The sequence below is a fragment of the Phalaenopsis equestris genome, unplaced genomic scaffold, assembly GCF_001263595.1.
Source record: "Phalaenopsis equestris unplaced genomic scaffold, ASM126359v1 Scaffold001343, whole genome shotgun sequence".
Taxonomy (NCBI): domain Eukaryota; kingdom Viridiplantae; phylum Streptophyta; class Magnoliopsida; order Asparagales; family Orchidaceae; genus Phalaenopsis; species Phalaenopsis equestris.
Genome location: NW_018165782.1, coordinates 165,630 through 181,505, shown reverse-complemented (window position 1 = coordinate 181,505; position 15,876 = coordinate 165,630). Strand labels below are relative to the sequence as shown.

At 33.9% G+C, this 15,876-nt stretch overlaps 2 protein-coding genes across 3 annotated transcripts in view; one reads left to right on the top strand and one right to left on the bottom strand.

The window, feature by feature from the left end:
• LOC110034064 (APO protein 4, mitochondrial) overlaps positions 1-8,050 on the top strand; it is a 26,151-nt gene extending 18,101 nt beyond the window's left edge. For both annotated transcript variants that reach the window (XM_020738312.1, XM_020738313.1), the window contains exon 3: positions 7,175-8,050. In XM_020738312.1, the coding sequence (XP_020593971.1) occupies positions 7,175-7,877 (703 nt within the window). In that variant the 3' untranslated portion in view covers positions 7,878-8,050. The remainder of the gene's footprint in view (positions 1-7,174) is intronic.
• Positions 8,051-14,003: 5,953 nt separating this feature from the next.
• Positions 14,004-15,550, bottom strand: LOC110034087. Its single transcript, XM_020738347.1, has 3 exons — positions 15,007-15,550; positions 14,851-14,904; positions 14,004-14,389 (listed from the first exon to the last, which is right to left on the bottom strand). The coding sequence occupies exons 1-3, from the start codon at positions 15,355-15,357 to the stop codon at positions 14,237-14,239; spliced, it is 558 nt and encodes a 185-aa protein (XP_020594006.1). The 5' UTR covers positions 15,358-15,550; the 3' UTR covers positions 14,004-14,236.
• Between the last annotated feature and the right edge of the window lie 326 nt (positions 15,551-15,876).

The window sequence follows — 15,876 nt, the reverse complement described above, 5'->3', positions numbered from 1 at the left end:
TATGACATCCCCTAGTTCTTCCTCCATTGGATTCTACAATAAAATATTCCAAATTTGAGTCATTCCCATTTCACACCTCTTTATCCGATTTCGTTGAAAATTCATATCCTCTTGAACTCTTTGAGGATAATATTTTCTGATTTTTTTCGAGAGTTTTCTTAGGCGACTTCGGTTATCTAAGACGTAATTAACTATAGGGAATTGCCCTTATAAGAAGCTTTTCCAAACCCAGCTTAAAATAAATTCTATTAAATTTTTCATATTAAATAGGGGAACTTGTTAACAATAAAAACGATTTCGCAGACTAAACATATATAATATATATCTTAGTTTGTTTGATCGAGCCCCATCTTCAAGTCTTGTGTTTATCCTTTGGGGTAGATACAAGGTTTGAAGTATAGTGCTCTTTCATTGAAACCATGAAAAATATGGGGTCAATTTGATTTCATGTTTTTCTAAAACTATATACATATGTAAATTAAACGTCCTTCCGAAACGGGCGACGAGATTTTGATTCCGACGGCCGGCAATTTCCAACGGGCAACTCCTCCACCCAAAATAGTGTCGACATAGTTTCACGCTTGCTGTCACCAGACAATCTGTGGCTTGTGTGTTAGTTGAGAGTGATATCGCTCACCAGCTTCAGATGAGGTATGGATTGAAACCACTCACAATGGATATTGGCAAAAAAATGAAATTGAACCACACCTTTCTTATTGCTTTCATTGTAATATGTTTGGTTACAGTTCTACTATTTGCTATCGTTTACATCCTCATTTAAGACCGAATATCGCTAAAAATTAGTCATCTACCATCCCTATTGAGAAGATACACCCAACATCGCAGCTACATCGCAGCCGCAGCTTCTGATGAAGAACATCATACTACAAGTACAGATCCAAAAGTGTTTATACCACTCATTGTTATTGAAGAAGACTCACTTACATGCTAAAACATACGAGAGTGCTCTTTTGATCCAATAAAAGATTAGCTGGTACAACAATCAGTAATTTCTAATGTTCAACATCTTACACATGTCCGACACACTTTAGACTAATCTACTGATCAGACGAGTCAATCTTTGGATGAGAAATGATAGGTCTATTCCAGGAGGAAGAAGAATACTGGAGGCTCACTCGAGCTCGGGAAATTATTGGATGATATTTTGGTCACTACTGACAATGACACTCATCTTACTAATTTATTAGTTGGTTCCATTCCTAGAACTAGGGGCAGAAACAATGCAAAATTGGGTCACTTTCTAACTACCTGATACTACGTAATTTGACATTTTTGTTAGGTCTCTCATTTAATTTTCTGTATTTTCTCTTTTTTAGAACCATTTGTATGTGTTGGTTATCGTGGGGGAAGAGTGTCATGCTTGGACCCCTCCACACAATCTATATATATTACTGCAAGCACTGCATGTCAATTTTTTTTACTCGTTTTTTTTTCGTCCAACTCACCTTTTTTTTCGTACATGTCGCCGTCCGGCTCTGCTAGGGTTCCGCCCCATGGCGAACTCTAGTGATTAACTCTCATCTTCGTCTGCTTCCATTCGCGACGTCTCGCGTTTGCGTTCGTGTCTCGTCTAGCGGCAGTGCTGCAGCCGTCTTCGTCTACGACAAAGCCGCTCTGTTGCGTCTCGTTTGCGACAGAGCCGCTCTGCTGCGTCTCGCCTGCTACAGAGTCAATCGATTCTGTTGCGTCTCCTTTGCGACAGAGCCGCCCAGTTTGCTCGGCTCTGCGTCTGCCGTCTGCGACAGAGCCGTTCGACACTCGTGCAACTTCTCACTGTGCTGCAGGTTGACACTGGTTGCGGTAATGGTCTCAGGGTTTTCCTACGCCGCCGCCCTCACCCGGTGATAACTCCGTCAAACCCTCCTATGCTACAGTGGTTCAGAAACGCATCACCCATTTCCGCCTCGCTGATAGTCTAATATTCCCACAGATTTACCATGATTCTGTTGTAGGAAATGACGATTGCAATTTCATTAAAAAAGTAGAGAAAAAGGCAGACAAACCAGCAATTTTCTTTTCTGATGCTGAAATTTTAACTAGTGCAGGAAAATACAAATTTACACTAATTGGAAAGTTCCAATTAGGTTGCCCTAAGATAGAGATGATCAGAAAGGTTTTTGAAGGTTTCAAACTTGTTGGGGGTTGGCAGGTGGATCATTTCGACGGACTACATTTTATGATACAACTGAATACAGAAGATGATTACAGAGTATTTTCTCAAAGAAATTCATCACAATTTAGGGCAAACATATGAAATTGCTCAAATGGATCCCAAATTTTGATCCCAGTCAAGAACCCCCAATTGCACATATCTGGTTCTTATTACCTGAACTCAAACTTCATTTCTTTGACCTACCTATCTTATATGTAATTGGGGCTATCCTTGGAAAACGTTTGCAGGTAGACTTACCTACAGTTCATTTCTCAAGACCCTTTATTGCAAAGATTTTGATTGAACGATATATTACACTACCAGATGTAGAAGAAGTCAGACTTGGATCTGCTCACAATGGTTATTGACAAAAAATCATTACGGAACAAAAATCATACTACTGCAAACACTGCAAGATGTTTGGACACCCACAGGAGAAATGTTTCAGATTGCACCCACATTTGAGAACCACTAGTCAAAAGTTCGAACACACTATTAGTGCATCCCATGTGTCTGAACGCCCTCCCATCAAATCTGATGACAACCAATCTGAAGAGGGAATCATCATAAGACAAGAGTTGGTGTATGCCCCTGAGATCCCTTCTCCTGACCATACTACAATAGATAATGTTCGAACTGAAAATCAGGATAATCCCGCAGCTCTTATTCAGGAAGCATCAGGTGCAGAGGTAACAATTCACACTTCACATACACTGGAACCTATCGCAGTGGCAATGATTGTCTTTCCTCCTATTGCAGTGTTAACATCAAATCAGATCGAGGATCACATGAGTCACATGAGTCTGCCTTCAGATGAAGAATGACATGTTTACACTTCTCGGCGGAAGAAGAAGCTGAGGGCTCATTCCAACTTGGAAACTTAATGGATGATACTTTGGTGACTCCTGGCAATGGCACGACTATTCAAAGTTTGTTATCTGGTTCCGCTTCTAAAACTAGAGGAAGAGGCAAGACTAAATTGATTCGTTCCTAGCTACTTGTTTTTTGCATGTTTTAAATTTATTTTATATTTTATTGAGTTTATATGTATCTCTTGTTGGGGTGTTACTGCACTTATATGGTATGGTAGAGTGCCTCTTTTGGGCTTTTATCATACAACCTTTATGTATCATTTTCTATTTCAATAAAATCAGCCCTTGGGCATATATATATATATATATATATATATATATATTAGATTGATAAGAGTGGGAAGTACCCTCTCTTTGGGCGGCAAGCCCAGTCCAGACCAAAGGGCTGGCTGGCTCCCTTGTGGCTTCGTGTGAATAGCTTTGGTTTTAGTTTTTTTGCGTATTAGATTTTTTGCAGTTAGATTGTTTGCTTTGAAATTTATGATTATCTCTTGATTTTTTTCTTTTTGTTGTTTTGTGATCATGATATGATATTTTTTATTCATCATTTGTTGGGGTGATAGATATGTGTGATTTGTTGAGAATTTTATGTTACTTAGGTTTGCTACGAAAATCTTCTCACATAGATGGTTTAGATTAGAATTTAAAATTTTTTATATAGAAAATCTATTGGAGGGTGAAAATTTTGGGAAATTTCTAATTGCACAAATCCACAATTTGTAGTGTAAATGTAATTCAAGCTTTTTGCATCGAAACAACTGAGAAGAGAGTGATAAAGTTTCTTTAGATCCATAAATTTCGACTTTAGGATATGTATGATAATACCTTATATGCTTTCTCACTTTTGTACTCATGACACCCATAAAGATGTATTGTTAGCTATATGAATGTTTTCTCATGTAAGGTTTGAAGTAATCCACTGAAAGTTATTGTTCGGAGGCTTATACAAAATATCCTCTCAGCTTATGCTTTTATTTATTTGAAGAAAATCACTCTTTTATATTCCCTCTTTACCAAAAAAAAATTCTCATTTAACTCATTGCTCACTCCTACAATCCGTGAGAAAAAAAAGGCCAGCAATTCGCTACTCTCACCATTGGATTCACTATTTAGCTCAATGCTCAGTCCTCTGTGTTGAATCAAAACTATGTTATTTTTAGGTCTTTGATATGTAAATACATTAGAATTGTGTGATATGTTTGAAAATTTCATATGTTTAGCTATAAGTGAAAGTTCGGTGAGGAACGATTCCATTTCTTTTGGATGAACAGTTTTTGGTTTCTTTTTTTTTTTCATTGTTGAGATTTTTTTTTAAACGACGAGAATGTGATGATCGGGATTATTTTCTTATTCTACCTTTTCGCTCATTTAATATTCATGAAGAAGGGAGTATTCTTTCTAGACCATATGTGCAGTTTATTCCGAAAGAATATGGGTATGATGATGTTTTTAAATTTGATTTTGTTCTTCTTTTACATATGCTTTAATGGATTAGTAGAATGTGAATGAAGGCAGATAATTTCTAGGCCTTATCCTTTACAATAAATATGAAAGCTTAATTCTAAAATTAATTCTTCATACATGTATATGCATTGTTATTGAAGCTTCCAATGCCTCTTGTGTCGTTTTATTTAGGGTTTTTCCAATGAAAGAAATTAAAATAATATTTTGTGAATATGCTTGCAAGAGGTTTAGGCAGACAATTGACCTATCACACACTTTAATAGAGAGGGGTGACAAAATATAATCAAGAAATTTAAAGAAAAAATTGGGAGAGAATATGATAAGGTCCAGTTAAAAAATGAATGGGATGCCTTCAAAATGATTGGAAGGAGTTAAAACAAGGTGCAATTGAGCTAGGTTGCGATACAACTAAAAAAAGTCACGGACTATTGATGCCTCGACCGAATGGTGGAAAGAGAAGTTAGAGGTAAAACTTATTCATATATTTTTTAATACATATGCATGAGTACATGATATTCACATTTACGTTATTTTCCATTATAGGTATTGCTTGAAGCAAAAAATTTAGATATTATGGTATTTGTCCTGAATTAGATGGTAAGCTTGATGTATTGTTTGGAGGATTTGTTGCCACTGGTGTTTATGCTTGGACTTCAAGTCATCAAGTTTTTGAAAACTTAATAAATGAGAGTCAGAACAGTGAAGATGAAAACAGCCTAGATGATTTTGTTGAAATGTCATTCAAAACTAGTAATAGTAGTCATAAACGCAGTTTATCAGGACACACTGGTGGGGAAAAAACTCTGCATTATCAGGAAATATGAGTTTAAGGATTTCTACTGACTCTAGAATTATGCACTGCAAATGTGGTATGCAATGTTGTGTATTTACGCCACGAGAGAAGATAGCTTTGGGAGGTGTCGTGGAAACAAATCGCTTGATAATTGTGGCTTCTTTAGATAGGCTGACTACTGCAAGGAATGTGCTTTAGATAACGACCATGTGTAGATAGCAGCGTTAGAAAAAAAACTCTCTAAATGGTTGATCGTTTAGAAGTGAAGTCTATTATTATAATAATATTACTTGTTATGTTATTTCCAAATTTTGTGTTATTCAATATTAAGTGATGTATAAATTTTAATATAATATATTAGACTTCTAATTTTTGGTTATATCTTGAAATTTATTTATGATGTTCAATTCTGAATTATTTCTGAAATGGTGAATTTTCTCTTACTTTCTACGAAGGCATTACTTTCTTTATTTCAGAAATAGTTGTAGCACAGGAGATTCTTACTAAACTGTCCAAATAGACATGGTGCTTCTACTGTAGCAATCTCCTCACAACAACTTCTCCGAGCAATAGCTTCACAACTACTTCTTCAAACAGCTGCAATTATCCCGAACAAACCCTATATTACGTGCGCTAAAATAAATATGTATATAGATTCCTCATACCATTAGTAGTGGATAAGATTAACAAAGATTTAATCTATTGTAAGATTAAAATTTTATTCAACCAACCTCGGTAGCCAATAACAATGGAAATTGCATCATCAAGAAACAAAAGACTAGACTACATGATCTGCAAATTAGTTTTTTGTTTCTTCTCTTTTTTTTTTTTTTTTTTTTTGGGAGTAATTTTGTTCACATCGCACTAAAGCCGCATTAATTACTCCAAAAAATCATACGGACTGTTTGAAGTGAACTATAGTGCCTTAATGCTGGTCAACTAGAACTATGGTAAAATTGAAATTAAACTGATTGGGATGGACTGGAGGAAGAAGTGAAGATTACAAATTTATTTGACTCGTTGGTTCTACATTTCAGTTCTCTGTATTTAAAAAAAACTGAATCATCCCTTAGCTTTTCATTTCTGACATGGAGCCATTGCACATTTTTTCAAGTGAAATTGCATTATGTACCTCTAGGAACTGGGCCCAAACTCTTTGTAGAAAGGTGAAGGACATTTTATTTTGACGAGGTGTGTTTCTTTTGTAAGCTTTTAAACTCCTATGCCCCTGGGTTGATTAATAATTAAAACAATCCATTATTCTGGCAATTTTGATATTGCATTTGTATCTTATCTATCTACAAACTCGGATTGCAGTCTTTTATTTTCTTTCTCATTTATATGGTCGATAGAATATGTGCGTCTAGGGTGGTAAGTTGGTAGGCAGCTGTGTTGTCAGTCGTTATTCCCCTGTGACTCGGGTTCGATCCCTACGAGGACTGCTAGCAAATATAGGGACACGTATTTTTAAATACCACCCTTTAAAAAAAATTATGGTCTATAGAATATAATATGGTACAAGATAAAGTCCAAACAAGGAAAAACCGACTGTCTTTGCATACTGAACTGAAAAATCATTTCTTTGTTGAAGATTTAATTTATGAATAGGGAAATTTACATACACACCGAACAATTCTTTTGTATTTACATATCTAACACCTAAAGTTTGATATTTACACTTATAATACCTTGGTGTAATAAACCTATGCAAGAAAGGTGTTGGTGGTGGTGCCGCTTTTGACGTGACATTAACGATTTGAGTGATATGCATGTAAATATGAATGTTTTGGTGTTAGCTATGTAAATATATAAGAATTGTGTGGTATGTATGTAAATGCCCCTTACGAATATGGTTCACATGACATGTGACAGGTTCTGCCCCGAGGTTTTCATTGGATCTAGAGGCCATGAAATTAGAACTTGCCGTGGCTACAAACAAAACATCAATGGCGGCATCCACAACTGGATTGACGGTGACATCAACGACATCCTCATTCCTGTCGAAGCCTTCCACCTGCAGACTATGTTTCAAAAAATTATCAAACACGAGCAGCGATTCGACTTCGATCGCATACCCGCAGTACTCGAACTATGCTATCAGGCAGGCGCCGACATTTCGAACGAAATTCTGCCCAATCCCAACTCTATTCCAGATAATTGGATCGACGTCAAGGCTGATGAAATCAGTCGAATCGCTCAGAACACAATGGATGCTTGGGAAAGACTGAGGGTAGGAGTACAGAAGCTTTTGCTGGTTTACCCGGCTAAAGTTTGCCAGCATTGCTCTGAGGTTCATATTGGACCATCTGGGCACAAGGCGAGGCTATGTGGCGTGTTTAAGTTCGAGGGATGGCGGGGGATTCACATGTGGAAGAAGGCGGAGGTCGACGACTTGGTGCCGCTTAAGCTGGTCTGGCATCAGAGGCCGCATGATCCTCCGACGCTGTTGGACGGTGGTCGTGGGTTTTACGGGCATGCGCCTGCTGTTGTGGAAATCAGCTTGCAGGCAGGTGCGAGAATTCCTAAGAAGTACTATTGTATGATGAAAATGCAAGGTTTGCCACCTCCTTGTTAAGGAAGATTTACATGCATACCGCTTGATTCTTATGTATTTTTACATTACTAACACTTGAACTTCAACTTCTACATATATGTGACCTTGTTAATGAAAAGTTTATTCCACTTCTTAAAAGTTAAAATAATGGTATTATTGATGTGATGTGACATGAAAGATTTGGGTGGCATAACGGTACAAAAGTAAAGTTTAAGTACTAGATATGTAAATACATAAGAATTGAGAGGTACGTATGTAAATACCCCAAAATCACCGACTCCAATGGAAAAGTTTATGAGAAATATGCAAATTGATCAAGAGAAGTTTAACTTCCGTATTTATCGACGGCATTCAAGGTAAAGATGGCTACTTATAACTACTTGTTTTCTTTTGCAACTCATTCTCTTAGATCTAAATCTAATCTGTTTTGCAAATAATACATTTTGTTTTGTGTTTTTTTCTCATTTCCTATAGGAACTATAGAAGAAGCCAGAAGCCTGAAAAGGAAGAAGGAAACAAATTCTGTAACATTTCTTGGTAATTTATGGCCACCTGCAGAAAATTTGTGAAGTTAGCCCATATTGGTCTTCATGGAATGGTATTAGTATTTAAATGAAATTTCATTCTAGTATTTAAATTATTTATTTGTAAATTTCAAAGTTCCATTCACTCAACTGATATTTACCAATGCATTTATTTGCTTAAAGCTTCTCTGGCCTTGCATTTTCTTTTGCAACCTCTGCTGAACATCTTACTGTTAGTTTTGGTTTTCCATCTTAATCCTACTGTGCTTGGATTGTATAAAATATTTTTCTATTAGCATACAATTTACTCTTTCTTTATGCAATTTTCGCTCAGTAACTGTAAATATGATTTGCTTTTGGCAGATTTACATACATACCACTTAATTCATATTTATTTACATACATAAAACTTACCTATTATGTATAAAATGGTGCATCTCATTCTTTAAAGGTTAAGATGGTAGTATTTTGATATGACATGAAAGACTTTGGTGGTATAAGTGTAAAATGTAAAATTTAGATGTTAAAGTTTACGTGTTAAATATGTAAATATCGAAACATTTCATGCCACATGTCTATGTCAATAAGTAAATTAAACAATACTTTAGATAATGTGCTGCATGTCTTCCATTGGTTGTAGCAAGCCTATCATATAGATCCTGATTCCCTGAATTATAGTGACATCTAACTATAGTGTGGACTAATGAATCATCATTCATTGGGGATTGGGATAGATATGTAAGTCATTGAATTTGACCTAATAACAAAATTGCAAAGAAAGAGAAATCAAAATTGTCTTAATTGGGTGAATTTGAAAGTTCTAAAAAAAAGACATGCGGAAATACAAGTAATGTATGATCATCCTCACATACATGTGAATTTGTGGTGATGCGGTCTCCCGATCCATAGTTGTTCGTGCGTCTGTCCGGATGTCAGCACGTAGTCATTCGTCCTTATATTGTTCTTCTTCGCTAGCTGATTTAAACTATGGTTAAGAAAAAAATAAGAAATAAATACACAATACAATATGTTTCTATTTTAAGTAGATTAATCCAATAAAAATTACCAATTAATACATTAATAAAATTTTTTATTTATTTTCTTGCAAAAATAAATAAAATAAAAAAGAATTAGGCTCTACTCCTCTATTGTAAAAAGCCTAAAATTCTATTGTAAGGTTGTGCTTCAAAATTAACTATAAAGTGTGTGTATATATATATAGACTCGAATTTAAATGGATATGTGCCAAATATAATCTTTTTGAAACATTTATGAACATACCACTCAATTCTTATATATTTACATATCTAACACCTAAACTTCAAGTTTTTACGTAACATGTCGTCTTATTAGTGCATGAAAAGTTTCATTTCACTCTTTAAAGGTTTAAACATCAGCATTTTTTAATGTGATTTGAAATATTTTGGTGTTATAAATGTAATACAAAAATTAATTTATGTAAATTCAATATTTTGGGTTAGTATTTAAGATTATATTAATGTATGATAAATGCAACCTGAATTTCATGTAGTATAAAATTCACGATAGCTCCATCACCTTGGAACTATTATGGATACATATCAGACATCGAAATTATGGAAATGTTGACAAATCTCAGCGGCTTTAAGAAAAGGTTGATGGTGGCAAGGTGGAGGGAGGGGGTATCATTAATGGTGATTGTGGATCACATGCAACTAATGGCAATGCCCACTCTATTGAAAGAGATGTGGAGAGTGATGGGCTCATCTTTTCTATGATATTATGACATCATGCATGAATCCATCACCATAACTACCCCCCCTCCCCCCACTCTCTCTATCTCTACACACACACAATTTTATGTATATATGTATGTGTCTCTCTCTCTATATATATTATATGTATGTACTATATGTATGTATGTATGTATGTATGTATGTATGGATATTGGAAATCTCATCACCAATGCAATTTATTTGCTTATATTATTGTCATTAAAGATATATATATAAGACAATTTGTTGATGTTGATCTACAACCTAATTTGATGCTTACTTTTATAAATATTTAATCATTGATGAAAACAAAGAATAAATGACTTTTAATACATAAACTAAAAGTATTATTTTCATATAATATTTTTAAAATAAAAATGTTTAAATTATGAAATATACATTTTGCGATACTAAAAAAAAATTATTTGATAGATTAACATATTCTTTAAAATTGATTAATTGTCTATCTTATTGTCTATATTTATAAATATACTATCTGTTGGGATGTCAGTTTCTGTGTTTGATGAAACTTTTATGAATTTGATATCGTATAAAGTTATATGAAGAGTGTTAAGGTGAATGGTCATAATTAATTGGAAATAGCATGCTAAATCAAATAAGAATTTATTTGTTAGATAAATCAAATTCATCTTCACATTAGCCAAGTTAACATGTTATAAATATTTTGGCTATTCCTTTTCCTCATTTGCTTCTTTCAATTAATAAAAAATTTAAAAGAAAATAACTATTCCTATATGCATAACTTAGGAAAATGTGCATACACGCCACATAATTCTTATGTGCTTGCACATATTTAACGCCAAAAAATAATCATTAGAAGCACATTAAATACGTTTAATAATATATTTATGCCGTTGGGTGAGATGGAAAGCATCATATATGATATCATATACAGAACTTTAAAAAAGTGCGCAGCCCACATATGTAGTTAACCCTAACTCTATCATTGATTATGTGCATTAATAATTAATAATTAATAATTAATAATTAATAATTTATAATATATATATAGATTACCACGCCCAATGTCTTCTTCCTACCTTCCATCCACTATATATATATCTTCGCTGTTGCACTCTCCACCTCAACTTTAGATTTATTTATTTTTTCAATCATTTAGACATCTCCATGCCTCCGTTCATTGTTGGGCTATATATATATATATAAGAGCATAAGCATCGTGTACTCAGATCAGTTGGTCGGACATTTGCTTATCAGTTGTAAGTCTTCTTTGTTCTGGGGTTCGATTCCCCTCAAATGTAGGGTGTGATACCCGAATTCTTAGGAGCATGAGGGATGGTTATGGTGCGTTTAACAGCTTCTAGAAATTTCTTTTAAGAAAACTAAAAAAATAAAAAAATAAAAAATAAAAATTATGTATATTAGAGGATGAGACTTTTGGAGAGGAGATGTGTGAGCATTTTATGAGTTCATTATGTCAGCATTTATATGTTATGGCTTGTTGCAGCCACAGTGAGGGGGAGAGAGAGAGAGGGTTATTGTAACATGTGTGTGTGTGTTTGAGAGAGAGAGAGAGAGAGAGAGAGGGTATATTTATATAATAATTGATGGAGAAATCACAACATGTGTGCATGTTAGCATTTTCTAATATAATGTTCTGCCGGCCAATATACTTCTGACATGATCAAGCGAGAGACATTAAAAAGCAAAGAAAAGGTCGGTTAACAATGACATTATTAGTTAATCTGATTGTGATTCGAGACTGATTTGTTATTACTTAATTTAATTGCAAATCAATTATAAATTATTATTTATAATTTATAATTTAATTTAATTTAATCAACAAATATGACTTAATATAATCAATCAATGTATATTCATAGCCAAAAAGCGTTACGAAGAAGTTCAAAGTATGGTACAATTTCAATCACAAAATCTCATTAGAATGTTCCGAGTGCATATTCTAGAAACTACAAGACAACAATCCAGATCTGTCGGACATCTCGCCATGACAGCTCAACGTATGCACTCATTTGAAATCGATCGATTCAGGCTGAGCCAACTCGTTCAACAATTTGTCTAGTCAATTCAACAAATCAGTTTAACGAGCAAATTCAATAAGTTAACTCAACAGCTTCATCAACTTGCTCTATAGTTGAATAATGCAATATCTTATTTGCATCTTTATCTTTAGATTCATTGCATGAGAACTAAGAGATGGGGCATTGATTTATTTAACATCAATAATTTTGAAAGCTAATGTAAATATGAAATTATTATTTCATGTGAATTGAGTTGATTAATACACAAAATAGATGTTTAATTTGGCCCACATCATTCTTGTATTTGTAAGTCCTCAGCCTTTCAGGTACTGCTGCGAGGTTTTCTGAGCTCACCTACCTTAATGGCCTGCACATGGAGGGGTCTTCTCTCTGATGTCACCAACTTTATTAGTTTTTTGTTAATGCTGTAGGTGGCTGAAGGCTAATATATATATATATATATATATACTTCATTGTTATGTATGGAGTAATTTTTCAAGTTCTCTTATCATTAGAGCTTTTTTAAATTAATGTTACTGTAATTTCTTAATTAGTTTAGGTGATTCGATTCTAATTGCGGTTTTCTAATTACTGTTATATGCTTCATTTGATCAAGAGCTTAATTACTTTATGTGAGGGAAGATTATCTCTAAAAACAAGGGGGAAAGTTGTTAAAGCACATATAAATTTATTGGAGTTGTAAACAAACCGCTTAAGGTTTTGAATTCATGTGAATGGTATTCTATAAATTATATTGTAAGCACATATATGACTATTTAGGAATTTTTATGCATTTTTTGGAGCCCACCAACCGAAGTGGCTCAATCGAGCACACCTGTCGAAGTGGCTCGATTGAGCTTGGCAGGTGTGCTCGATTGAGCTCATCCGTCAAAGTGGTTGAACCCATTTTTTCCACCCATAAGGGGTAGCCTAACACGCCTAGAGAGGTACAAGTACTAGAGATAGTCATCATTACCAGCAAGGACTCAACTCTATTAATCTTTAAAAGTTTCATGTGGCATCCACATCACATTCTTTTAATCAAGACATCATGGATGAAAGTCGTACAACATTAAAGACATTTTAACTTGCTGGAGTTTTGTGTTCAATAAACAATCTCTAAGACCTCTCCATGGCTTACAGTCATCGCCATCTCTTCTATCTTTTCTCTATAAAAATAAGATCTTTACTAGTTTGTATTTCTTCACGAATGATACGGGGGTCCTACGACTTAAAATGATCACACACACACACACACACGCCTATTTTATTTGCATTTGATAATAATACTGACTATTACTTAAAAAAATGTTATGTTATAAAAAGATGTTCATTTGTTTCTTTTATAATGATTTCCCCTTAGAATCAATGAGGAATCCCTCTCAAACTTTTCATCCTCTTTAAGTTTTAGAGAAAAAAATTATTATAAAGGAATTATAGACAGGTCTTCATGTGCTCTCGATAAGTATTCTTCTATGTATAATGTATTATCATCTAATAAGTCTACATTATACTAAGAATAATGGTATCACCAATATCATAATTTAATTATGGGAACAAGGTCAATCATACCGTGCATGCTTCTTGATTTCTTTTTATACCATCCAAGAACATTTTAGTGATTTTCTTTTTTGCAATTAATCATAATCAAATCTTGAATATAATAATTCCACTATTCATTTTAATATAAAATAGATAAGACACACCTTCAAATATTCTAAGCAAATTCCTTATATATATTAATAAATGAGCAAAGGGAGATGTATGAAAAGATACTCTTAAAGAAGTGGCAATCATTTGCAAGTGATCCATTTATTTATGACAAATTGTGACTAGAAAAAAAAAAATCATTTGTTATTACTTTACAAATAAGCATGTCCAATGTTCTCTACAACATAAGCTTCCAAACCTCTCTTTTTCAAACTCCTACTAAGAGAGAAAACTTTTAAGTACCCAAATTAAACAAAACAAAAAAGAAAATAGCATAGATAGAAAAACATGTTCTAACAACTAAGAAATAGAATTGAGAGAGGGTGAGAGAGAGAGAGATGATTAATATGATATAATTACTAATTTATTTAACCAAGATAATTTGCTAACATAGAAATAGGAACCAAACAAAGCCCTTGTTTTCTTATCTCTGAACACTGATCAACTATTCCCGTATAGTTAGCTTCCTTAATCCCTTCACTTGCATGCCCTTTACAGTCCCCAGAACCAGACATCTTCTCCTACATATACAACATTGATAAAACCAATTACAATTAATAAGAAAAAAAAAATATTAATCATAATACATAAATCAACTAATTAGGTAATATATATCAAATGTATGAGGATTTCCCTGAAGTCTAGCTGCATTTTTGTTTGCAATCTTCTTAATTCTCTTCTATATCAAAATAAATTGTCAAAGGCCCGAACAAATGACCTCAAGATCAATGGTGAATTTAGGAGGAGACTATGGTGACTTCTACAATTTTTTTAAAAATTCATAAAATTCTTATATGTTTATCTTTAAATTCCTTTATAACTATATGTTTTTATAATTAAAATCAATTTTACCTCTCTAAACATAAGATTATTTTCTTTCTTTCCCTATCACTTAAAATTTCTAGATTTTAATACAAACATGACTTGAACAAATTAATCAAACTAAATCCAACATACAAGGCAAGAACATAAGAAACAATACCTTGCTCTCCTCCTTCTTCCTTGTTTTCATTTCCAAAACCTTAAATTCACCAACCTATAATCAGCATAAAAAGAAATATTTGAACATTAAACCTCAATCATCAAAGAAGAACAAAATACATTTACAAATTATTAATATTGATAAAACAATCCCAACCTTTGGACTATTTACAGGAGAACTAGCTGTGTCTTCCAAGGAATCATCTCCCAAAACTCCTCTTCCCATCTTCCTCTTCAAGCTTAGGTTTCCCAACCTCTCCGGCGGCGGCAGCGGCTCTCCGGCAATCTCTCCGGTGATGTGATGAGTCTTCCAAGCAGTACAAGAAGCGGCGTCGGACACCATTGAAGAGCCAGCTTCGTGAAGGCTCGAAGAACAGCTGCTACATGAAGCTGCTTCTGATGCTTTTCTCTTCTCTGAAACCTTGAAATCTTCAAAGTAAGAGGTCCAGCCACTTTCTCCTTCTGAATAAGAAGACTGTTCTTTGGAGCAGAGAGTCTTGTCTTCCATATGCAGTGGATAGGAACTGAAGAGTATATTGCAGGCTGCATATATTTATAACAGAGGATCAGGGGAAGATAATTGAGATGAAAATTGATAATAATGGAGATGGCTAGATGAAGAATGGTGTGGGGTGTGGGAGGTTGGAGATGTACAATTAACAGTTATAGATTGAATGATGTGGAAGTTTAGTAACCATTAGCTTTTTTGGCACAAGCTCTGGTCTTGAGTTGATTTCTTAATTGCATTGTTTAAAATGGTATTGTTTATTTTCCTTCTCATTATGAAGATCCTTTACTAGTGATTATAATTTTTCAGGCAAATTTAAATGGGTAGCTGGTGTAGATTTTCTCTTGCCTAACCTTTTTTTTCTTATTAATTTTTTTGCATGATGGCCACTCAATTCTTATATATTTACATATATATATATATATATCTAAGATGTAAACTTCAAATTTTAAATATATGTAACTCTATATATGCATGAAAAATGTGTATTTCACTTTTCAAAAGTTAAAATAGTAGTAT

Excerpts from the sequence above, each read along its gene's own strand:
- LOC110034087 (XM_020738347.1), bottom strand. The coding sequence starts at position 15,357 with ATGGAAGACAAGACTCTCTGCTCCAAAGAACAGTCTTCTTATTCAGAA. Across the intron at positions 14,905-15,006 it reads CTCCTGTAAATAGTCCAAAG|GTTGGTGAATTTAAGGTTTT; the intron begins GTTGGGATTGTT and ends TGCTGATTATAG. Across the intron at positions 14,390-14,850 it reads GGAAGAAGGAGGAGAGCAAG|GAGAAGATGTCTGGTTCTGG; the intron begins GTATTGTTTCTT and ends TTGTATATGTAG.